The sequence below is a fragment of the Salminus brasiliensis genome, chromosome 1, assembly GCF_030463535.1.
Source record: "Salminus brasiliensis chromosome 1, fSalBra1.hap2, whole genome shotgun sequence".
Taxonomy (NCBI): domain Eukaryota; kingdom Metazoa; phylum Chordata; class Actinopteri; order Characiformes; family Bryconidae; genus Salminus; species Salminus brasiliensis.
The window spans coordinates 13,341,954-13,367,397 of record NC_132878.1 but is presented as its reverse complement, the minus strand read 5'-3'; the positions used below and the strand labels follow the sequence as shown (position 1 = coordinate 13,367,397).

The following is a 25,444-nucleotide window of genomic DNA, read 5'->3' as shown; positions in this document are numbered from 1 at the left end:
TGGGAACGATAAGAGCGCAACGAGCAGGAATCATTCAATAAAATCTAGCAAGGGGCTTTAGGGTGGGTTTTTTTAAGTGCTACAGTACAGGCCGAGCCAATCAAAGTAATTTCCCTCCCAGCCTGCCGAGAAAAGTGTCCCCACAAAGCGGAGGCTGAGCGTGGGTAGGTGCCTGCGGCTCTGAGCCTTCGCCATGGGAATACTGCTCCGTCCATACAAAGTGCCACTCTGTCTGACAGGGAAAAAAGCGAGTCTTGCTCAAAGGTCTCATTTAGCCAGGACTAAGCTCTCTTAAATGCAGGGGAAATCGCACTGGCGGTGATAACACGGCTGCCCTGAATTCCACCCACAGACCGTTCTCTGATCAGCCCAAGAGATGAGACTGGACAATAGGTAGTGGAGAGTACAGCGGGTTCATACCAGGAGATATACAGTGAGTCTACTGTAGGTACTGTAATACGGTAACCGATGGAGCTTACAGACAGAGAAAGAGCCATAAAGAGAAAAGATACAGTGACTTGTCTCCTTTAGTGAGGACAGAAAGATGACACAAATGATGGGGTTGGTTTTCACTTAGATAGCTTGTCCTGGAGACTGCTTGTGTGTCACCTGTTCAAAATGTAAATTTTTGTATATATATAAAGACATCCAAGTTTTATTTAGGATGATACATCTTGATTACAATATCCTAAGGACTTATTTTGGTCAATTATTGTTGTATAATTATTAAAGCAGGGTCCAGCTCCGGCTCCAGTCCTGAATGACCTCAATCCAAGGCACCCACTAGACTAAGTGCTGGTGTGTCTGATAAGGAAAATCACCAACTTGTGCTGGACTAAGACCCTTTAGAACCAGAGCTAGTCACGTACACGTACACAAACCCGTCTGCCATCCTGGAAAACATCTACATCGCAGGTTTCTAATCCCAGTCAGGACCTCACACTATGTTCATCCAATTCTTATTTAGACCATTAACTCATTTACAGACAATGTCAAGTGTGTAAGTAAGGAGAATACCCAGAATAAAACCCAGAGGAAAAGAAAAATCCAAAAGGAGATCTCCTTAATATCTCTGTAGTTTCGTCTAGACAACAGTGAGATCAGGTGGAAAGACCAAGACTTTAGCATAAAGCCCCAGCTGCTCAAATGCCTCCTATAATAAAGACTTCAGTAATATCACATGCGTCTACTCTTGCCAAAATAAAACCACTCATTACTGAAGACAGGAATCTTTATATAAACGGGTGCTTTATATATGAATTTCTCATTCAGATCTTTTTAGAGACTTTTCAGTGTTGATGCTGTAAATTGCTATTTTATTTGGACCATTTCATTTACCTAGGGTTAAGAAATTGTATAAGAAATATTTTAATTCACTCTTATTTGAATAAACCAGTAATTAGTACTGTTATCACGGTGCCATTTTTTCAGATTGCACACTCCTGCATCAGTAAAGATTAAGTTCAAGTGCTGCAAATCGACAATTGCGGGTAAATATTCTATCATAAAAAGAATGTATCCATTCCATTGTACTGAGCGTACAGTGTGTTTCTAATTTCATTGATCTTAATTGCTGTTTTTGCTGCAATTGCCAGTCCAAGGCCATGGTTACACAGCAACACATGGGCTCTAAACCTCTCATTCCCAACACACACTCTGCTCCTCTCATCTTTTTCTTTAATCTTTCATCCCTTTCAATGCCCCTCTTATACTCTTCCCAGATCTTGCTGTGGTGCCCATGCCCTCAGCTGTGGTTTTAGGTTCTCAAAGGCTGATGGACTTATGCAGCGCTTTATATTCACCCCCTCATTCACCCCACATTCACTCACTCTACTGTCCCTTCTTGCCTCTATTACTTCAACAGTCTTTACAGTGCTAGAAAGAACAGGTTAGGGCCATCTTATACAACATATGGCCACTCTCTGTCATAAACTCTCAAGAGAGTCTCTCAGCACAGAGAGATCATCAGGCTGCAGTCCGCCAGGTCATATATCAAATCTCCTCTCCATTGCTTCTTTCACTCTTCTGTTGCTCTTTTTCATTCAGTTCTCTTCTTATTTTTCCTTCAAACAGTACCTACACCCAATTCTCTTTATGCTTGGTTGGAGAAGGCCATAGGCCAAAGGCATGGTCTGTGCTACCAAGGCAAGCAACCAAGCAGTACATGGTTAGAATTACTCGAGAGTGCCCCACTCCCTATATCCCCTCACCTCCATGGAGATAACAGTACCATGGCTACTTGGGCCCTCAGCTAAGCACCCATGGCAGAGCTTGGCATTACATAACCTTTTAAGTTCTCTCCAGTTTTCCACAGTAAACTGTACTGCATGAAATTAAACCCTACTGAGTTCAGAAAACCTGTTCTCAAATGGACATGGAAGGAGTTTAGTCAATACTGTATGTTTTACAATGTCCCAAGCTGCTTTTCATCTCCTATGGTCCAACACTGGTCCTGTAGTATGCCCTACCCAGTACATTCTAGCATTTTCCCTGCTCCCAGTACCCCTGATCCAACTGATTAGCAAGCCCTTCCAGTGTTAAGGGGACAGATGTGTCAATGGAAAGGAAAACACAGAAATGTCAAGCCAGGGGTATTGCAGGACCTGGGTTGGACCATAGATAATGGAAAGAGCAGCTTGGAAAACTGAACTCAGTAGGAACTTCTTTAATGCTGTGGAGTTTACTATAGAGGAATTTAAGAGAAGTTAAAAGGCTATGTAAAGCCACACTGTGCCATGGTTGCTAAGGCTGTCCATAAATTCAATTCAATTCATTTCAAATTTATTGTCATTAAATTAATACAGAGTTATACAGTACAACTAAACTGTTAGGGTACGTCTCCCGTGCATAATAGGTAGGGCATGATACAATAGTAAGAGGTCAACAGAGTGCATAGACAATAAGTACAAAGACAATAAATACAAAAATACATAAATATGTGCAAATTTGTGTATTAAGGCGGGGTGATTAAGGTCTAGACTAAATTACTATACTAACAGTAAAATGGAATAAATATGCAGAGCAGAGCAGTGATGTGCTGTGCATGTAAATGAAGAGTAAAACAGGGGGTTTAGAGTGTATGGTGAGGTAGATTGTAAACAGCATCACATATCTAAATGTAGAGTGTACAGTGCAGGGATAAGTAAAGCAGCTAGTGTTCAGGTAGAGTTCATGTAAAGGTACAAGCTTTCCACAAAAGGTTAGGCGATGCGTGATATAAAGCATTCATCTTTACTAAAAAAAAAAAAACGGAACAGGAACACTATGAACATTACACACATTTATATCTTCAAGGAACAGTTCTGCGATATTTTACAAAATGTTCCACTTTCCACCCCAGATACAGCCGAACAGCCAAGACATATTTGGCTGTAAATTAGCAAATAAATCAAACGTTTCTAAGAAACACTCAAAACACTACAGATCAACAGTCACCCACTCATCATTTTTCCATAAAAACAATTATACCTTTCTCATTTTTCCATTTTTTATACACAGAAACAGCAGAAATATAAAAAAAAGACTTGTGGCCTGCAAAATTCATCACATCTGTTGTTCAAAGGGTCCACCCAGGTGCTCAGCTAAACGACCTTTATGAAGGCCTGGCTGCAGTTTGAGAAGTGTTAAGAGACATGTCTGGGCATGTACACAATATGTCCAAACGTTTGTGTATACCCCTTCTAATGAATACATTCAGCTACTTTAAGCTGCACCCACTGCTGATACAGATGTGCAAATGCACACACACACAGCTTGTCTAGTCCATGTAGAAAAGTACTGACAATAGAATAGGACTGGAGCATATGTCTAATGCCAGGCGTGGGCTAGAGGGGTATTAAGCTGTGGAGCAGTGGAACTGTATTCTCAAGAATGATGGTGTTGCATCCAATACCTTTGGGGAGGTATTGGGGATGAGGTGGGTTGGTAATCATCCAACGTCCTGACCTCAGTAACATTGTTGTCGCTAACATGTGTAAAGGCAGACTACACCTGTGGCAATGGGACTGAATAAAGCACCATGAATTAAATGATTAAGAGCTGTGGCCCAATACTTTTGTCCATATAGAGTACTACAGACTACTATAACAAAAGTAGTCATGTTTTCTCATTTGTTGCTTAAAACAAGGAGTGAAATTCTGTCCAAAGAGACCATTCTACACTTCCAGTAGCACATATTTAGTAGATTAGTAGTTATTATGCTTTTCATTTCATAATTCAATGCAATTCTATTCAACTTTATTGTTATTATACTAATACAGAATTGTACACTAATACAGAGTTGTACAGTACTACAAAATACTGTTGAATTACTGTTGAATGTAAGTCTCCGGTGCAGAATGGGTAGGACATTCAGAGAAAACACAAGTCTCCGGTGCAGAATGGGTAGGGCACTCAGAGAAAACACAAGACAGGGTGCATAGACAATAAGTACAAAGATAATAAATACAATAATATTCAAAAAATATACACAAATATATAAATCTGTACAAATGTGTGCATGAAGGTTGGGTGATTAAGCTCCTGACCAAGTTACTGTACTAACAGTAAAATGAATAAATATGCAGTGATGTGCTGTGCATGTAAATGAAGAGTAAAACACGGAGTTCAGGAGTGTATGCTGAGGGAGGCCAGTCTGGTGTTGTAAACAGCATGTCGTAAGTAAACAGAGTGTCCAGTGCAGGAGTAAGTATAGCAGCTAGAGTTCAGGTAGAGAGAATAGTACACAGCTTATGTCTTGAGAGTAGTTCAGTTAAAGTGCAATTTGCATACAGTCTCTGAGCTGGTGGAGCTCAGTGTGGACATGGTGACTGAACTGGAAGGATCAGCGTAAACAGTGTGTGTGTGTTTAGGTTGAGCACATGGGAAGAAACTGTTCTTGAATCTGATGGTGCTGGCTCTGATGTTCCTGAACCTCTTTCCAGATGGCAAATAATAACAAATATTGTTGTGCATATAGTCTCGTTCCTTTGAATTGTGCTACAATAATTACATGATTATATGATTTGAAACAGTCTAGAAAAAAAAGTTTGGACGTCTTTAAGGTTAAAGGTCAATTCCAGACTTTTTCATGTTACTCTCTGCTTCTCTCTCATGGGAAGAACACATAGCTGCTTCAGCACAAAGCCCAGAGGGGAGGGCAAGCTGTCTGGGTCAGAAAAGGGGCAACCTTAACTCACCCCTAGTGTTTACCCTACACCAGTGCTACCCACTCAGCACCTGCCCTCCCACGCCCCTCTTCTGCCAAGCCTGATCTCAAACGCACTCTCCTGGGAAACCTCCTGATGCTGTGGAATGGGGAGCGAAAGAGAACAAGAGAAAGACAGAGAAGAGGTGGAGGGCTGACTGAAGCCTAGAGCAGTGGACTGTTGAATCTCACAGACTGAAAGGATATGTGAGGAGAATTCCTTTGTCAGATGTTACGGCAGATAGGGACTGAATATAGAAGTTGTATTAACCTTTAGAAGCTGAGACTATTTGAGGCAACAGTGTGTAGCATTTTTACCCTAAAATAACATCTTCAAAATCACTGTTATGCTTTACTGACCTGTAAAAGGGAGAGTAGCATGTCTATTGTTGCTACTCTGGGCTGCTAGGGATGCTGCTAACTGCACTATGCAACTCTGGTGGAGTGAGCAGGATAACGATTGAATGCTGTGTAACACTGTTATTCCCTCGCTTTCAGTGACGGCTCTGTATCTCTTAGCTTATCCAGAAATGCACAAAGCACAAATGACACCTTCTGACTGCAGGGGGAGCCCAGGAGCAAGATAAGACAATTTTTGCATAATGATGCTTTTAAATGTAATCATGCATTTTATCCATTTGACTCAATGCCAAACAATGCCAAACTCAAACTCAGGTCACAGTCAAATATCTGCTCCTCTATTCACAAAAATAATAGTGGTTTGATGGTTTTGGAAGTTCAGAATGTGTATGTTGTGAGTTAGCGTAGCATAATGGATGGTACAGTGTAATGGGTAACAACACCACTTTCCCTGTGGCAGACTGGTCTGAGAACTCCTCACAGCACACCAATAAGAGACCTTGGGCAAGACTCTGAACTCTGTATTCACTTATCTGTGCAACATAATTCAAATATACACTAAAAATAAGGTGCTTCAAATGGTTCTTTAAGCAACGCCTTAGAAGAAGCACTTTCTAAGCACACATTAAAAAAGATAAATCATTGATGAAGAACCTTTACATCAGTTGAACCTTGAACGACCTTGAACGGTTCTTCACATTCACACACCTCAATTACAAACAGCTGATTATGGAACCAAAAGAGGTTCATCTATGGCATTCCTCAAAGAACCCCTTCTAGCTTATTTATTTTTAAGAGTGTAAGTTGCTCTGGATCAGTGTATCAGCAAAATCCTATAAATGTAAATGTCTGTATTATCTAATGTAGGAGATTAGTGGACACCCCTCCTAATGAATGCATTAAGCTACTTTAAGTTGCACACACTGCTGACAGAGATGTCTAGTCCCTGTACAGAAGAACTGCCAATAGAATAGGACTCTCTGGAGCAGATAAACATGAACCTATTAGCACCATGCCTAATGCCAGCCCTTGGCTAAAAGGTTATAAATCCCCCCTCCCCCCAAGCACTGAGCTGTGGAGCAGTAGAACCGTGATCTCTGGAATTATTTACATTTACATTTACATTTACGGCATTTAGCAGACGCTCTTATCCAGAGCGACTTACAAAGTGCTTTGCTATTTACCCAAGAAAAGCCTTAGCTAGTTAGAATAGACTAATAATACAAAAGATACCTCCAAGCTTAGACATTACTAGAATTATGGTGCTCTATCTAGTTGGGGATGAGGTGGAGTGGCGATCATCCAACATCCTAATCTCACTAACGTTCTTGTCTCTGAATGCAAACAAATCCTTACAGCAATGCTCCAAAATCTATCAGAAAGCCTTCCCTAGACAGTACAGACAGTTACTCCAACAAAAGCAGGATAATACTTCCCAATATTTTTGTCCAAATAATGCAATATGATTGATGGTCAGTGGCAGCAATCGCACTAGTACAGCTGAGCCTTTGCTTTGTTCTGCTGTCGAACCAGCTTTAGAAAGCCTAGTCCACTTACTGTAAGTGGTCTGATACACACTTATTACTCATTAGCTCTTAGGGGAAAGCCATTCATGATTCCACATTAACTTTAACATACAGGAAATGCTGTGTCATTACTGCTCACACAACTTCATCAATTCATAAAGTGTGTGAGGCATAAGGGAGAGAACAAGAGAGAGGGAGGAAAACAGGAAGAGAGAGAGATATTCAACATCCCATCTTGTTTTAAAAAAAATCCACCTGCCACCTCCGTTCCCTTAAAGCAAAAGAAAAGACATGAGAGAAGAAAGAGGTGGAGAGAGGGATATAAAGAAGAAGAAGGGGAAAAAAAAGAAAGAATCGAGCTGCCACCTTGTATATCGGTTTCCCAGCCGGAGTATTCCAGCACAAAGGCGTCTTTGAGGAGCCACAGACTGGCCACATTGTCTCCGAAAGGTTAGGCTTCTCTAGCCCGAAAAAACGGACTCCCCCGTACTCTCCCAGGTTAAAACGCAACGCGGTGGGCTAAAGAACGCGGGTGATCCCTCTTCCTCCGGCTGCCGGAAAACACCCCCCCCACCCCAACAAAGAGAAGGACAGAGGGAAGTACAGAGACTACGAGAGAGAGTGAGAGAGTGACAGGAAGGTGTGAGGGACGAGTGCAGGACATCAGCCAGATGGCTGGAAGACCATGATGGAGAATGCAAGTGAGACGTTAATGAAGAAAAATCAGCGGAAGGTCCTGGATGACGGCCATAACAAACAGCTATCTGTTTTTTTTCAGACACAGTCAAAGAAAGACAAGCCAACATCAGTCAGCGTGGTAACACACTGCGTATGTGTGTGTGTGTGTTACTGATCTCAGGCCTGTTCTGAATGGATCAGTGCACACACAAAGTGCTATGCTGAACAATAGCTCTTAAAGCTTTCTCATTTAAAGAGATGCGGGCAACTGATAAGGACGGATCTGCCCTCAGTCCCACTCCACAAATATACAGTAATTGTACATCAGACTTACAATCTAACAAATAAAGGTAATTAAAAAAGATTCCTAATTGGTTCTATGGGAAACACTAACTGTTACTTTAACTTTATGTGGAGGTTTTTTGATAAACTTTTAAACTTTAAAAAGTTTCTTCACAGTGCAAGGAACCAAAAGTGATGGTTCAAAAACACTGAGCCAGATTCATTTCAGCTTGCCACCAACATCAATAGACATCATAATCTGGCTCAATATAGGATGTAGGCCCATGTCAGGACAAGGTCTAATACCAACATCAATTTGACGTAGAGTAGTGATGATAGCTGACGTTAATATTTTGTTGTGATTTTAAATAACCAAAATCCAACACCTTCCAAATGCCACATGCCAGCGTTATATAGACGAAAAATACTGACCTACATTTAGCTGTGACCAAAAGTATGGTGACCATAATCCAGCGTCTGCTAAACGCTAAGAGCCACACAATGTAAATACTAATGTTGTAAGACACTGTTATGTTGTTCCTCTTAAGTAACCAAAATGTCTAATATTAGAGCGTGAAGTCAATGCAGTGTTGTTTTTTTGCATATGACTTTGATTTCCATCCACAGTTAAAATTTAAAATATGTCCGATGTGTAGAGTCAAACTGACACCCAGTGCCTACCTGCCAAGTTTATATGTCTATGTTTGGTCACTAGGGCTGGACTTTCGACAATATTCTACAATTTCTGTATAATTATTGGGTAGATATTTGTGTGTTTTTTAATTTTGGGATTCAGATATTCTTAAGTAAACCGAGCCAAGACGAAGTCGGCATCGAAACCACACCCATGTGCAAGCACTTCTGCTAGGGCTTTAATACCTTAATATCTTGCATTACTGAGATTTTGCATTATTGAGAATGTCTTAATATGTTAATTGTAATTAACAGAAGTAACAGCTTACTCTTGCTGGACTAGAGCCTGCTTTCTTCCTCCACTATCACAGCACCACTTTATGGACACTTTACCAACTAGGCGTGGTATGAATTCCTGAGTGCACTCAGAAACATACTTTTCTCAAAGGGGTTTAAGCAAGTGTGTGTACATGATGCTGATCACTGACTAATATGTTTCCTGTAGCTGGTATCTACAATAGCCTTGTATCTCCATTTAATTAGCATTTAGGGAGGAGCAGTGTTCCCAGCATGCAACATACCTCTGTGGTAACTCATCCTCGGGGCAATCCAGGTGGTAGCGAATGTAGAAGCGCTCTGCGTCCTCTCTCTCTCCGTCTGTCACCACACTCCCATTCAGAACGGTCACGGAAGGCAAACTGCAGCCACAAAGAAAATATGCACCTATTATTATGCCTTTTACACAAAACACTAAATGTTGGCAAAGGTGCAAGTTGGCATTCTGTTCATGTAAGCACAGATTTTTTTTTTCAATGCAGCATTAAGTAAGCTTTATCTTCAAAGGAGGCTGGTGTCTGTTGAATGCAACAGAGTGTGTCTATATTGCCTAAGATTATAAAACTAGAATGCAGCTAGTAGCATGTTGCACTTTTAGATAAATAAAGGTAAATAAAGCCAATACAAAAATAAAAAATAAAGGGTCAGGTGGCACACATTTGATTATTCCCGTGCTTAGCAATGTGACAAGTTTCTCAGGTACAAGTACTAAATTAAAAGCTGAGTACAAAACTGCCAAGCTAAGCACTGAGTAACTTTGGTACAAAATAAAAGGATAAACCTGAATGTGAGAGGTGTTGTCAACTGTAAGCAGTACAGATGCAGTAACCAAGGTAACAGAGTAAAGCAGCACAATAATATCAGAGCCACAGTGGTATTTGCAGAACAGGTGCTGCCATATATATTATTGGATATTTAACTATGTTGACTTTGTCCCAAAGATCTAAGCTGAAAATGCTGTGGAGAGGGATATACCAGGGATATACCAGGTATACCAGGTTGTGCACAGTTGTAAGGAATCATCTTTGAACACCAGTTCACAGTTCATGTACTGCATCTGTGTGTGTGTGTGTGTTTGTACTTACTGTGCTACCATGAGGTAGCGCCTCTCCTGGTCAGTGTAGGGTTGCAGTAAGGGGATACCCATCAGACGCACTTCCTGAAGCTTTGGGAAAGAATTCAGCTTTTCAATGTCCTCCCAGCTGTTCAGGCCTTTAACACATCAAGGACAAGCATATTTGTCATCTGTCTTTTTCCACATTATAAATATGTAAAGAATAATGGTTTATCATTTATCTGCCATGGTCAAGCAAAATATATTCCAAAAAGTTCAGACTGAGAGTGCATGTCATGTTTACCAATGAGTGTTTCTTGTTATAAACCAAACAAGACTCTACAAGCCAGAAGCTAATAAGTGGAAAAACAGGTACCGCAGTACACAGCGTAACGTTGGTGGTGTGTGCAACTGTATTACGTACACACGGCGGAGTTAAGAGCTTTATGACATTAGAACTTGTACCCCTCTGAATGCAAGTCAAAATCCTCAACGCAGCAGTTCTTTTCAGTGAATCACTTAAACTGATCTATCTACATTTTCTGTAGGGATAAGCCAATATGGGAACTGTGGTAATGAGCCAACGTGCAATATTCATCAACTACATGTCTGCTGATACCAATGCCTAGATACATGAACATTTATTAAACTGAAAAGTTGGGACTATATCTACTCTGTCCAATGTCCAAATTTGTTTTTGTGGACATCCCTTCTAATGAATGCATTCAGCTACTTTCAGTTGCACCCCTTGCTGATACAGATGTGCAAACGCACACACTAACACAACTTGTCTAGTCCATGTAGAGAAGTCCTGCCAATAGAATAAAACCCTCTGGAGCAGATAAACATGAGTCTATTGGCACCATGCCTAATGCCAGGTGTGGGCTAGAGATGTAATGACAGTTATGACAGTTATTTCAACAAAAGCAGGATAAAGTCTTTTTTGATGCCCAAGAAATGAGAAGGTATCCCAATACTTTTGTCCATATAGTATATAGTATTTATTTATGAAGGGTTAGAAATGCAGTGAAATTAATAAAATGCTGGTAATTTTGTGGCCCACCATTATCTATGCATTCTGCTCTGTCAAAGTACAATAAACGCTTTATCAAACACCGGTCTGCCAACATATGATTTCTGTAGCGTTTGCAGTGTTTCTTTCTGTGATACAGACCAAACATTTCTAATATAATTCCAATGATAAACTTAGAAACACACAATACCAAATAACCTCTCTGAACCTGGCTCTATTTCTCTCTGTATTTTGTAGCCAGACACTTTATAGGGCCTGTACTGCATGCATGCAACCACTAGGGGCTAATTCTGAGATTCAGAGAGCCACTGGGAAGGTTCCTGACTGAGCTGAGCCTCACTGGTTCTCAAACATGTTTGACATGTTTAAGTGTGTAATCCACTCACTCAGTCAAAATGCACTGAATTTCTGCTACGTTTGCCTAAAAATGAGCTAAACGCTTCCATCCAGTCCTACGTACGCTATAAGGGCAAAAGTATTCTGACACCTTCTTATTCATTGATTTATCTGAAATAAACAGAATTGAAAAAGAGTTTATCCTGCTTTTGTTACTGGTAACTGGCTCTACTACTTAGGGAAGGCTTTCTACTAAATTAGTAAGGCCCGGATATAGGGTGATCACCATCCCACCCCACCTCATCCCTAACTCCCCAACTCATCCCAAACTCCCCAACTCATCCCAAAAATACTGGATAGAGCACCACATTCCAGAGAACACAGTTCCACTACTACACAGCTCAGTGCTGGGGGGCTTTATACCCCTCTAGCCCAAGCCTGGCATTAGGCGTGGTGCCAATAGGTTAATGTTTATCTATGCCACAGAGTCATATTCTATTGGCAATACTTCTCTAACGAGAAATAAAAAAAGCTGTGTGTGTGTGCATTTGCACATCGCTGTCAGCAATTGGTTCATCTTAAAGTAACAGAATGCATTCATTAGAAGGGGTCTCCACAAACATTTGGACATTTGCACTGTCATGTTTTAGCTTGCTGTACTCCTGTGTTATAACCGAATTGGCTTCTACTGCGTCAGTCTGCTCCACACCAAGAAAATGAATAGATTCATCTAATTCATTTTGATTCAATTTGTAAAAGTTTTGTTCCCATAAAAAGAATCATCAAAGGATAGCATATTTTCACGGATTGATATTAAGCCAGATAAAATTCCAGTGTGTAGTTTTGCTTAATGTTCTCTGTGTGCTCTATGACTGGGAAGAAACCATTAATAGATCTTATCCATAACTCTTTTTTCTTTAACAGAGGAAACTGAAAACAGCCCAGCATCCAAATCCTGAGTGCCAACTGTGGTTAAGCTATTGACCTTTCTATCTGTGATAATGAATATGTATGTGAATGGCTATTACGCATTTAAACATAACATTAGAGTTGTTTTAAAAGGCGTGCAAATGATCAAGCTACTTTATGGACATTATGAATATAAAGATAATGTATTCAGCACACTATAAATATTATCAAACAATCAAAAAAACAATTAAAACACACTATCTAGTCTGAATGTCACATTATGTAAATACTGATGATGTAATTAATGATTTTACTGAAGCTGACTGTATCTAAACTGAATTGATTCAACTAAATGTAATGTAGACTGTAAAATGTGCACTATCCAGTTGTATTACCGTCAAAAATACAAATATTGCAATGGCTTTCAGTACTGGCAGATATTTAATATTGAAGTTAAGTCATCTCAGACAGACACGCTTACAGTGCTTCTGAAACTGTATGCCATATGGTTTTCTAAAACAATGAACAAAACTACAGAGAAAATCAGGATTCAAGGTAGAGCCTACTATTAGTTTAGCTATAGTGTACTTTTGTTCATTTATTTTTGTCCAAAGCAATGTTACAAATTATATAAGCAAGTCTATCTTTACAAATGAGCTTTACAATTCTTTACAATTCTGCCAGCTTGCTGAAAGTGTGTGCTGATTTAGGGCACACAGTTCGCATGTTGCTAACGGATAGCGCTCTGTAGTTGTTAATTAGTGTCTTACACCACTGTAAGGAAATGTACAGTTTATGCTCAAAGGCCTACAAATGTCAGTGGGCTGAAGCAGTTCTGCAAGAAGGGATGGGACAAAAGGCCTTTACAGGTTATTAGATATTAAATAATAATTACAGAAAGTGTTTGGTTGCAGTTATTGCTACTAATAAATGTAACCAGCAGTTGAAGAAAGGGGGCAAATCACTTCTTTAAAAAACAGGGGTTTTGGATGCTGGATAATATATTATAATGCTACATAATGAATATATATATATATATATATTAATATAAAAAAAAATATATATATATATCTAGAGTTTTATAAATATATAATGTTGACTATCTTTACCCAATAAATATGAATATATTTAATTACATGTATATCACATTGTTGTTTTTTGTTTGTTTTCTCTGGGTCCTTTTCATTCATTTTTATTAGGCCACGGATAACATATGGGCTTTAGCAGACCTGAGTTGTGCAGGTTGATGCTGTTCAGGTTGGGGAAGAGGCGCTGCAGCGAGTCTTCAGGCTCGTGGATGGACGAGAGAGAATTGTTGGCCAGGATGAGCGAGGCCAGGCCAGGGTACATGAGGCCCAGCTTGCGCACCTCGCCCCAGTGCTGCAGCTGATTATCGGTGATGTGCAGAAGGCGCAGGGATGAGCAGGCCACTGGAGACAAGCTCACACGCTCGTACTCATTCAAACACAGGAAGAGCTCCTCGAGCCTGCGGCAGAGATAAAGGCGTGAACAGGAAAGAAACACACTGTCGCGCTAACCCACACACACACACACTTGTGTACGCACGTGTGCTTGTGTACGTCCACAAGTCTGAAAAAGAGAGATATGCATTGCTTGACGCAGAATACAAAGACTCTCATACTTTCAACATCGTAAGTAGACAGCTCAAGCAGCACATGTACTAAAGAATAAACTCTTATTCATATACATATTCATTCATGCACCCACACACACAAACCAACACACTGCTGTGTGGAGGGGGTAGTAAATTAGGCAGGCTTTACATGGTGAAACTCGAGTGCAACACACAAAATTTCACTCAAGTTGCATAATGTAACAACTGCTTGAACTTGGTTGAAGCTCAGACGCAGCAGTTACAACCAATGCTTGTAGAAAACATAGACCATGGACATGGAAGTGGTTCCATTCCTTTGCATTCTATTAAAATGAAGCCAAAACTGTCCACCATGTTGTCAAATTTGCAACCGGGAGCTGTGTCCGAGACTGTGCCCTATTCACTGTATAGTGCACTTCTTTGAGGTCACAAAAAACAAAAACATAGTGCACATTTCAGAGCAATGTAACGGCCCCAAAATGCATTGCAATAAATAGTTTACAAACAATGTATACTAGCAGACATGGATTACCCATAATTCATTGCATTTTAAATGCCATATTTTGCTGACGAACTGTGTGATAATCTCACACACATAATGAGCTGTCGCTCACTACCTCGTCTAATTCTGTTCCCCATAGTGCTCTATATAGTGGTCTGGATTTTCACATGTAAGGGGCTATGTAGCGAATAGGGCATAGTTTTGAACTGCACAGTAAAGAACAGATGCAGAGCGAGAAACGCCTACCCATTTGTTAGGCTGCCCCTTCTCCCAGCCCAGGTCTCAGAGTGCCTTTATTGATCTTACAGCGCACTTCTTGTTTTGAAGTGAGTGAGAAATTAATAGGTGTTTCAAGGTGATCTAGGAGGGTTAATCTTATTGGCTTGTAAGTCTGAATGTCTACACACACGTATACACACTAGGGATAATCCTATCTCATCCAGGCATGTTATAATTAATCAGGTACTGCCTATGTTAAGAACAATCCACATCCAAGCCTTTGTTTTGGCCTTAGTGTTGTGTTCAGTATTCCTCCAGAGGATTGGTTTTCAGAGGGTAACAAAGTGGTTCAGATGTCTGCAGTGTGAAACTGTTTTACAGTGGAATAAACAAATACCTGCTGTTGTGATGGCTTGGATGTGTTTGACTGTGACATGGCAGGTAGTCTTTTTTTTGCAGTTTAAGAACAAAACTGTAATGGAAACACTCCAGTACTACACATTATGCACATATGAAAAATAAGGTGGTTTCACTGCAAACTTGTACAGTAACCAGTTGCCAGATGAGTTTCAGATTGAGTTTCAGATTGAGATCAGATTGTGTTAATACATTATATGGACAAAAGTATTAGGACACCTGCTCTTTCATTGTTTCCTCCAAATCAAGGGTATTAAAAAAGGTTCATCTTGCTTTTGTTGTTTTGTTTTGTTTTGTTTTGTTATTATTAATCCTTATCCTTGTCGCCATTTTTGCTGTTTTTCACTTTTTAACATAACTGAATCTGGCAGTTATTTATTTATATATACATATATACGTATATATACAATATAAATTACATGGAATAAAATCTTTTTTACACTGACTTCCACTGAAAAGCTTTTTCCTCCTCTTTTTTGAAGATAGAAGGGTTTATAGTGACATGATATGCATATAGACTTACTCAGGGATCTCTTGCGTGAGTGTGTGCACCATGTCCCAGGAGACGTGTGTGTTGTTGAGGACGAGGCGGCGGAGGCCTGAGAAAGCTTCAGCGGCCAAAGTGTCCAGGCAAGATTCTTTCAGAGGATTCATACTGAGATTCAGAAAGTCCAGGTGAGGGATGTTAGACAGGATCTTGCTGATCTACAGAAACACCCACACAAAATCACCAATATATCAAGAAACTTTTTAGAAACAACCAAATATGTGCACAGGACACAAATCCCTGAACTGTCTCAATAGAGAACAATGCAGAGTATCTTAAAAAGAGCACCATATTATGTAGAGAAATAGTGAACACTTTGCATGATTCCACTCAGTCACTCAATGTAATGTGTACATAGTATGGCTGCCTGATATACTGTAACTCAATAGAGTTTTGACAACATATTGTGATACCAAAGCATAGTATATGTATATTTAAAGCATGCTGGTGAAGTCTGCTTATAAATTGCTTAAATGTTACCTTGCATTATGTTAAATGAAATAGCATATGTTTGAATCATGTGAGCTTAAAGAAAGGATGTGTTTTGGAGAGAAGGGGTTACTTGCTTTAATTTTACTGTAACAAAAGTTTTAAAAAATCTGAAAAAAAAGTACCAAACTCACAGTGGAGTAGTCCTTTAGGATGGAGAACATACTGCGAGTGTACCATTTTCACCAGGATTTTAATTTAGGATTCTATGTTAAGTCTATTTTAAAAGGTTATGATAAGAAAAGGTATGAATGCATTTTTCTTATGTGAAAATGAATGTATTGTGCTTTAATGTAAACAACTAGACCTTATTGACCTTGTTGTACCTCTAAGGGGACATTGTTAGAACCCTAGTGAACAAAAATGTACCTCTACATTTTTTCTCTCTGTGTAAAAAATATCCCACATTCAAATACCACACACACATTTAACCTGGGAAAGTGACAGTCGTGGCATGTATTCATATTCTGGAGGGGACCCTGATAAGGCATTCAGTACTCTACCTCAAGCCTGGACCTAGTCACACCCTTGCAAGGAGGCCATGTTGTTTAAAAGACTGAATTTCCACATGCTTTGCAGATACATGCTGTAGCTTTTCAACTGTATAGCAGCTACAATTCACTTTTATACTTAGTGTGATGAAGGGATTAACAAATATGCTATCTGTAGTGAAAGAAGAGCACCATGGTGAGAAATGTGATCTAAAATGTAGGACAGTCACCCCAACTCTTCCAGAAAGCCATGATTTTTAATAGCAAAGTCATGACCTCAATTTCACATCTCATCAGAAGCAAGGCCCCGTTTTATGGCATAGTGCCCTGTTACCGAACTGGGACATTAGAACACCCGCAGAGTGAGCACCCCCCAGTGGCCCTTTAGCACATCCTCCAAGAACAACCTGAACTTTCCCACAGGGTCATGCATCTACGTCTAAAACATCTAAAAGCCGTCCAAAATAAGGGTTCTGCCGTCTGTGAATTAAGCATATTTATCCTGCCCTCACCTCTCCCCAGTCACTGAACTGGTTGTGAGAAAGGTCCAGCTCCACCACATGAGAGCAGAATGTGGCCACCTCCTCTTCATCTCCCGCATGAGTGATTCCACAGCCGTCCAGAACCAGCACGCTGGGCAGATTCAGGCGATCTGACACACAGGAATGGACAGATAAGGACACTCCTCAACATCAAGTATCTTCACCAATCACCATCCAAACTATAAAGCTTCTGACTGATACTCCCACATTCTGCTTATTATAGAAGCTTTGCCAGAAAAGTGAAGTTAATGAGTTTAAAATAGAGATGGCTTATCAGTATCAATGGATATTGACCAAATAGTGCTGGATGAGATATCAGGAAAAAGAATTAATCTGACCCAATCCTGTAACAAATCTAACCTGAAACAGCACACACACGGTGTGATGCCAGGTCGTTTTTTACTGTGGCATAGTCGAGTGTTAGTAGTTTGAGAACTGACCAGAGAACAGGGCCACAACTTTGTCAACTTTTTAAAATTCAGGCTTGTAAAGATGCTGCTGCTGTTATTAGCTATATGATGTACCTTTGTCCATTTTTATAGATAACAGTAAGTCATAGAGTATCAAGAAGCATATTTTAGCTTATTTGTTGCCAATGTTGTTAGCTGTCAGTGTGTGATAACTGGTTGGATATACTATACATTTCCATTGCTTGTTGTCTCCATTAGCTTTGGAGCTCCAGTGTAAAACTAAGGAAGCAACCTTGATTAGATTTGGACCTCATTCTCTTTGGACCTCGACTGTTTGTTGAGGTCCAACTTTCTTCAGAAGAAACGTCTTAAAACCCACTTACACAGTTTTCATTATTATTCTGATATGGACCAATGTTCTCTTATTTGGGATTTGTTCAATTTACAAGGACAATGGGATTCGTCATTATAAGAGCAGAGCTGTGAAACATTCTGCAGATATTTGTCAATTTTGTAAAAACATATCCTAAATCTGATGTAGACTTTTTATTTCTTCAGAACAAATAAAAAACAACCAGAACATCAAGAACATCATGTGTGCTTTTGTCAGAAATTGATTATTTAATAGAATATCAATATCTTAAATCCCTCACCTTTGACAGGTGAACCCTGAGGACTGGTGCGGATCACAACCCCGACGCCAGGCCCTCTGCAGTACGGGAAGTTGTCTGGGCTGTACTTCTCACTGATGACCTGCACCAGAGTGCGTCCACTTTCGTCCTCTGAATCCATTTGTCCTCCCTTCTCTGACTCTTCCAACTGGACAAACAGCAACACAGCACTAACCACAAACAGTGGTAGCGTTGAGCATTTTACAATGGACACTGGTTTGTTTCACAGTGATTTGCCTGACATTTGGAGAGGGAATGTATTTTAAGATACTGAGTCTATTGTAAGAGGCCTTTTTATCACAAGGGTTCAAAGGTCAAGAGTGGATGACCCCAGAATAGTGAGGCGGCGTAACGACAGGTGTGGCATAAAGAGCCTATTTATGGCATTATGGTTAGTCTGGGTAATACTTGATGAGGAATATGAGGAGAAAAAATGATTTCACATGGCAAAACAAAGCAGTAATATTCTTGTATTGTGTAAATGATACAATATTAGTCCAGATATATGATTATTAAAGTTATTTGCTTATGGACCTGTAGGAGGGTCTACACCATCACTTTAAACTATTCAAAAGTTTATACATTTTGAGTCTTTAAAAGCCTATGCACATTTCTCATTCTTTTTTTAAACAAACCGACCAATTAATCATCAAAATACTCTGCAAATGATTGATTTACAAATCAAATTGATAATGACAACTTTACTAAATGGTTATCTTAGGGTTGAAAGGCTTAAAAGCAGCTAACTAAACATAATTACCTCACAGTTGAAGGTCCTGCTGCAGTTCAGCTCTGGACGCCACACGGCTACACACCACTGCAGTGCTGTGTTAGAGCCTTCAGTTGTCCAGATGGTGGTGGCACTCAGGCATCCACACAGGGATGAAGCCTAAATTCAGTCCCGAGGCCTTCCGGCCCCCCCACACAAGCCCACCACTCTGCAACAAAGCAGAAAAGAGGAGGAATAGAAAGAGGAAGAGGGAGATAAAGAAAAAGAGAGGGACTGAGCATGTGACACGGGACGCTATGAGAGACAGAATGGCCATTCTTTCCTCTCCTCTATTGTGACATCAGCACAATGAGGTAACATTAGCGTCGGGAAGAAACGGACTGGCCTTGAAATCAGATCCTGCAACACTTTCGCCGACTCCCATATGCTGCTGGAGATGCAATATCTAGCCCCGTGGCTATCAGTGAAAAAGTAATGTACTAAATTGACTTGATTCAAATGTGTTTCCACATCTTTAAGATACATGATCTTCAATGTATTATCTTATTTTTTCTGTGTAAAAAAACAAGAACATCAAAAACAAGTATGCATGATATATATGTGCACAACCTGGTACTTTTATCTCATTTACCACATTACTTTGAAATGACTACAGTGCAAATTTAGGCAGAAGTTTAATTTGGGCACTGTGCTCTTTTCTGTGTGCATGGGCGTCTGTCCTGACAAAAGAGCCCGAAATAAATCAGTCTAGCTTGAAATGTCAGCAGCAGTAATTAAATCCATGAAAGGGAACCCTGACTGTTAAGATATTTGTGACTTTAAATATTGTACATATTCAATACTAATAACCCCTTATACCCTATATTTATTATTCAGTTATTAGTCCTAATGCAGAAACTATTGTGAATTATTTGGTAACTATTTGGTTTAGCATGTTTTGTGAAGTCCCACACGGTTCTATTTTGGGACCTATTAAACTGATGTTAATTACAAGACAAGACAACCATTTGTAACATTTGTGTTGGACACAGGCGGAATATGACCTTCGCCTTTAACCTATCCGTGCAGTGAACACACACATACAAACTAGTGAGCAAACACACACAGTGACAGCAGTGCCTGGGGCCTTGCTCAAGTGGCAGCTTGAACAGGTATCGCGGGTATCGAACCCACAACCCCGTCATCAATAGCCCGGTGCTTTAACCGCTGAGCCCTAACGTAGTTATGAGAGTAACGTCATGTGGGCTTCAATGCAAGGTCTAAGGGGTTAAAATATGATGCATAAACCAAGTACAAATGTTTTGTTTAATATCAAAAAATATACACAAGCAAATCCTTGCCACACCATATATGATGATATTATACTGGACTCACTTCTAACGGAAAATAAGACAGGCAGCACAGTGTTTCTCTGGGTAATGTCATGCTCTGACAGACTGAATGACATTTTCAAATTAAATTAGATATTTAGCTTACTGTTCCTCACTTGGTGAGTTGGAAAAAGAGAGGGTGAGCAACCATTTGCTGCTGCCACGAAAATGCAAGTAGTACAAAGTAGTACTTTGTCTATTTTAATAATAGTAAGTAATAATATTTTAATAAAAAGTAAAGTGTTCAATGCTTCTAAAGTTAACATCAAAGATCCAAGTAAATTGTCTCTAAAAATCATTTTACATCAGAAATCACACTTAATGACTTTGTTTCCGTCTCAGGGACTGGACTAAAAAATCAGTGAAGTTCCTCTTTAATACTTTGGTACATAATACTGAGGCTTGCATATCTTTAACAGCCAAGATGAGATGATCTTCAGTGTAACAGTAAGCATTTTTATTTACTTTAAAGGTCTGGAGTCCAGAGTTTGATGATTTTCCTGCTCCTACACCTGGTTATTAACTGATGGGTTGGATTGTGTGTGTCAGAGCAGGGAAATCACCAAACTGTGCTGGGCATTAGCTCTCCATGACCATGTTCTAGGTATCAGGGGAACACAGTGACTACTACAGATTCTTACAGGGTAGGGAGAGTCCTACATCTTGTGTCTTATTCACCACCTGCTCCACCTGCTCCAATGCCCTGATTGAATCTGAAATGAAGGAACGTGTTTTACTAATCTCTGTGTGATGATTAAGGGGTGTGGAGTGAGAACATGCAAACAGTGGCTCACTGTTGAGTGGCAGCTTGGTGTGTATACATGCTACATGTTCAAAGGTATTCATGCACCCCTTTTAATGACCAAATGTAGGTACTCCACAGTGCACAGATTTTCACACACAGCTCGTTTAATCTTAAAATTAGAATAGAATTAGGTACTCTGGAGCAGCTGTGCATGAGGGTAAGACCATCATGCCAAGTGTTAACCTTTGGCTAAAGGGGCGTAATGTCCCCCAAGAATTGCTCTGTAGAGCAGTGGAACTGCATTCGCTGGATTGATGGACCTCTACTGAATATCTTCAAGGAGAGAAGGAATGACAGAACTAATCATCCAATCAGATCAACATCAACCTCACTACCTAACTAATCTTGTGGCTGAAAACAATCTAATCCCCACAGCAATGTTCCAACAATAGGTGTAAGCCCTCCCCTTTAGAAGAATGGAGACATGGGGACAAATTGATTTGACTGATTGATTTTAGAAACAGCTTAATATTCATAAACAACCATAACATAAAATAAACAAATCAAAATCATTAGTGTGGCCTGTGCAAAAGTTTGGAAACCTTACAGAGTCAGGACTTAGTAACACATCCTTTAGCAGAAATCCCAGCTTGCAAACACCTTTCATAGCCAATTCAACCTCAAAGTCTTCGAGGTCTGGTAATATGAATTTTTGCCCACTCTTCTTTCCAGAAGGCCTCTAGTCCTGAGATAATCTTGGGTCCTCTTGCTAGACAGCATGTTTAAGGATTATCCACAAATGTTCTAAGAGGTTTAGGTCAAGGGACAGTGAGGGCCTTTCCAAAAGTTTGGGAGGATTTTTTTTAATGGAGGTATGTTTTTAGATGAGTATCCTGTTGTAGAAGCCATCCTCTTTTTAGCTTTATCCTTTTAACAGATGGTTTGACACTTACAGCCAGGATTTGCTGGTAAATCCTCCCCAATAGATCCACCCCCATGGTTTACAGCTGGCAAGGTGTTCTTTTCATGAAATGACTTTATCTCTCCACAGCACTTGCCTGCTTCTCCGGATGATCTGTAGCATACTTTAGACACTGAGTTGTGTGACGAGTTCACAGTCAATGTTTTCTTTCTTATGACTCTTCTATGAAAATAATGTTTGTGCAAGCAGCGCTGCACAGTGGAACAGTGCACCACTTTCTTGACTCAATAGACTAGGCAGTCATATGGGGCTCTTGGTTTGCCTGTTTTCCCAGCATATGGGCAGTTGTAGAAAGAGCAATGTAGAAACCACAGGCTAAATAATGCTTGAATAAATGTTTTGACAGTTGCTCACCCTTGATGACTGTTAGTACGTATGGTATAAAGCTTGGACATTTAATTCATCTCACAGTTTAGAATTAGAAGTGGATGCACGCTTTAGGCCTAATTTGGTAATCAAGAGACCTTGATGAAAACGTGAAAAAGTGCCTTTGCCAATGCTAAGGGAGGCCTAAAGTTTGCATATGCCACACTGATTTTTCTTCTTTATTTGAGGAAAGACTAAATAACTGTGATAGGATTTGCTGGATTTATATTTGAATAGCTACACAGGCTGTCTTCTCAAGTAAAAGATAAATGACTTTTACATGACTTTTGCATAAGACTGTAAATGCATGCATGCATATGTATGTGCTGGCAGTGGGACTTGTCTGCAGCACACTGCAAAACAGCCAGATCTAGAGTAAAGTGAGTGACATTAAAGACTAGACTTTAAACGTGTGAAGTAATTTGACTGGATCGCCATCAGTTTACATCGTTTAAAAGTGCCTGCTGGCTCAGAGGTCCAGCTGCAGTGCTTCTGTAACTCGATTTTCTTACAGAAACAGTGACATGCTGACACGAGCAAGGCTCTGGGTGTCTGTAAATAGCCTCCATGTTCAGGGTGAACCGAGCGTCCTGACAACAGCTGCGGAATGCTGTTGAATTACAAACGCATGGCTGCCATGGCAACACAGGCGGCGAGCAGCAGCTTCGATTAAACCGATTTACAAAGCGAATTAAACAGCGAATTCGGTCTAAAAAAGCAGATTGTAGTCCGACGGATACTTGTTGTGTTGCTCCCTTTTTGTGGCAAAGCTCAGGCTTCAGAGTACAGCAGCCGAGCTAACCTAAACCAACAACTACAAATAGTGATAGAAACGTTCACTACTGTCTACTGCTAAACTCTATATTAACAGGATTACGGTACTAACAGCAGTAGAGTATAACATAAACTCTATATTAACAGAATTACGGTATTAACAAAAAGTACTGTATAACAGTAACTCTGTATTAACATAATCACGGTATTGACAAAAGAAGAGTATTACAGTAACTCTATATTAACAGAATTACGGTATTGACAAAAGAAGAACATTACAGTAACTCTATATTAACATAATTACGGTATTAACAAAAGTAGAGTATAACATAAACTCTATATTAACATAATTACGGTATTAACAAAAAGTACTGTATAACAGAAACTCTATATTAACAGAATTACGGTATTAACAAAAGTAGAGTACACCATAAACTCTATATTAACAGAATTACGGTATTAACAAAAAGTACTGTATAACAGAAACTCTATATTAACAAAATTACGGTATTAACAAAAGTAGAGTACACCATAAACTCTATATTAACAGAATTACGGTATTAACAAAAAGTACTGTATAACAGAAACTCTATATTAACAAAATTACGGTATTAACAAAAGTAGAGTACGCCATAAACTCTCTATATTAACAGAATTACGGTATTAACAAAAAGTACTGTATAACAAACTCTATTTTACCAAAAAAAATACGTTATTAACAAAACGTACAGTACAACAGAAATTATATTAAAAGAAATACAGTATTAACAAAAAGTACTGTATATCAGAAACCCTATATTACCAAAAATTACGGTACGGTAAAGTACTGTTTTAACAGAAATATTGTATTAACAGGAACTATTTTAACAAAACTATGGGGGAAACAGCAAACCATCAAAAATCCATTATCAGAAATACTGCATACCTCTATATTAACACAAACGCTGTATTCACTCGGCTCAGTAACGGCGGTGTTCATAAACGATACAGGCTGACTGTGAAATACCGAGCGCTAGATATCTCTGCCTCGACCTTCGTCCTCACCACACACATCCACGAGCCGTTTACTGCTGAGTGCTGTGTCGGTGCTGCACTGTCCTGTCTGGTTTTTCGGGCCAGTTGTCCTTCTCAGTGATCATATGTATAGTATTGCTTCTTTGCACTCTGCTTTACACAGTTGCACTGGTGCAGTCTCGTGTGGGGTTGCGTTGCCGTGCTGCTGCAGCACGGTCCTGGAGGAACGCTATTCCGCTCCACCGTGTACTCACACACTGTTACAGCGACCGATAAAGCGTATTGACCGGGCAGCCTACTTCCTACATCGTACAAGAAGCAGGGAAAACAGAAAACAACGATATAAAGAAGCGATATAGTGCATATTGACAACAGTCCCAATGCACAACGCGTAATTCGTAACACGCGACGGCGAGGCGAGCCAATGGGCGCTCGAGGGGTTGTTTATTTTGCTGTGGCAGGAAGCGAGCGTAAGACCCTGCAGAACCACGGTTCACTTCAGCTAGCTACCATCTCTAAAGCTGCACGATAACATGTACTATAGCGCATAAAGCCGTGTTTTATTGACTCAAAATCGTCGGCCATTAATTAAATGCTGACATTTTGCAGATTAAAAAAAATAATAATGCGAATTACAGTGTCAGCAAGCTCGTTTATTTTGCATATGGCACTTACCAACTCGGACTGACACCACACAACTGAAAAGCGTGTAAAAGTGTGAAAGTATGTGAATGTTGTTGCTGTTCCTACCGAGCTGTCCGGGTCTCTCCGCTTGTTGTTGTTGCTGGTCGGTGTACAGTAGCCAATCACAGCGCCCGTCTGCTTGGGAAGTGACGTGGTACAAAAGTCAAAAGACTCACAACAAGAGGGGCTTTTAAAAATGGAGCTGGTGGGATTAACCCTGTAAAGCCAGCTGTATCATATGTGGTGCATATGAGAGTTTTGGAGAACCCCTGCAACATCAGTGTGATAAATAAAATCATTTATCTTAATAAATTATTGATTGATGTGTAAAGTACACTTTTATGTCCCTAAAATACATCATAACATAAAGAAAATAATCAAAACAAATACACGTGTTCTGCTCCCTGCTGGATTATTTGTGCACTGCATGCTTCTGAAGGGTACATCCAGATTTCTAAATTACTTTGGCCAAATATGAAAGGCAGCTCCGACCATCAGGGGTTAAACAATGTTTTGTGTTGGATATGTTGTAGTTTGTTTGTGG

At 39.9% G+C, this 25,444-nt stretch overlaps 1 protein-coding gene across 2 annotated transcripts in view; it reads right to left on the bottom strand.

Annotated features, from left to right (window-relative positions):
• Positions 1 to 25,008, bottom strand: part of tbcelb (tubulin folding cofactor E-like b) — a 30,541-nt gene extending 5,533 nt beyond the window's left edge. The window contains exons 1-9 of one of the 2 annotated variants that reach the window (XM_072671832.1): positions 24,967 to 25,008; positions 18,996 to 19,173; positions 18,218 to 18,405; positions 17,125 to 17,264; positions 15,609 to 15,790; positions 13,562 to 13,818; positions 10,086 to 10,212; positions 9,246 to 9,362; positions 2,936 to 4,391 (exon numbers count right to left, since the gene is read on the bottom strand). In XM_072671832.1, the coding sequence (XP_072527933.1) occupies positions 4,106 to 4,391; positions 9,246 to 9,362; positions 10,086 to 10,212; positions 13,562 to 13,818; positions 15,609 to 15,790; positions 17,125 to 17,264; positions 18,218 to 18,356 (1,248 nt within the window). In that variant the 5' untranslated portion in view covers positions 18,357 to 18,405; positions 18,996 to 19,173; positions 24,967 to 25,008 and the 3' untranslated portion in view covers positions 2,936 to 4,105. Of the gene's footprint in view, positions 1 to 2,935; positions 4,392 to 9,245; positions 9,363 to 10,085; positions 10,213 to 13,561; positions 13,819 to 15,608; positions 15,791 to 17,124; positions 17,265 to 18,217; positions 18,406 to 18,995; positions 19,174 to 24,966 lie in introns of those variants that run through there. The other variant, XM_072671822.1, reaches the window with a different exon arrangement.
• Positions 25,009 to 25,444: the final 436 nt, after the last annotated feature.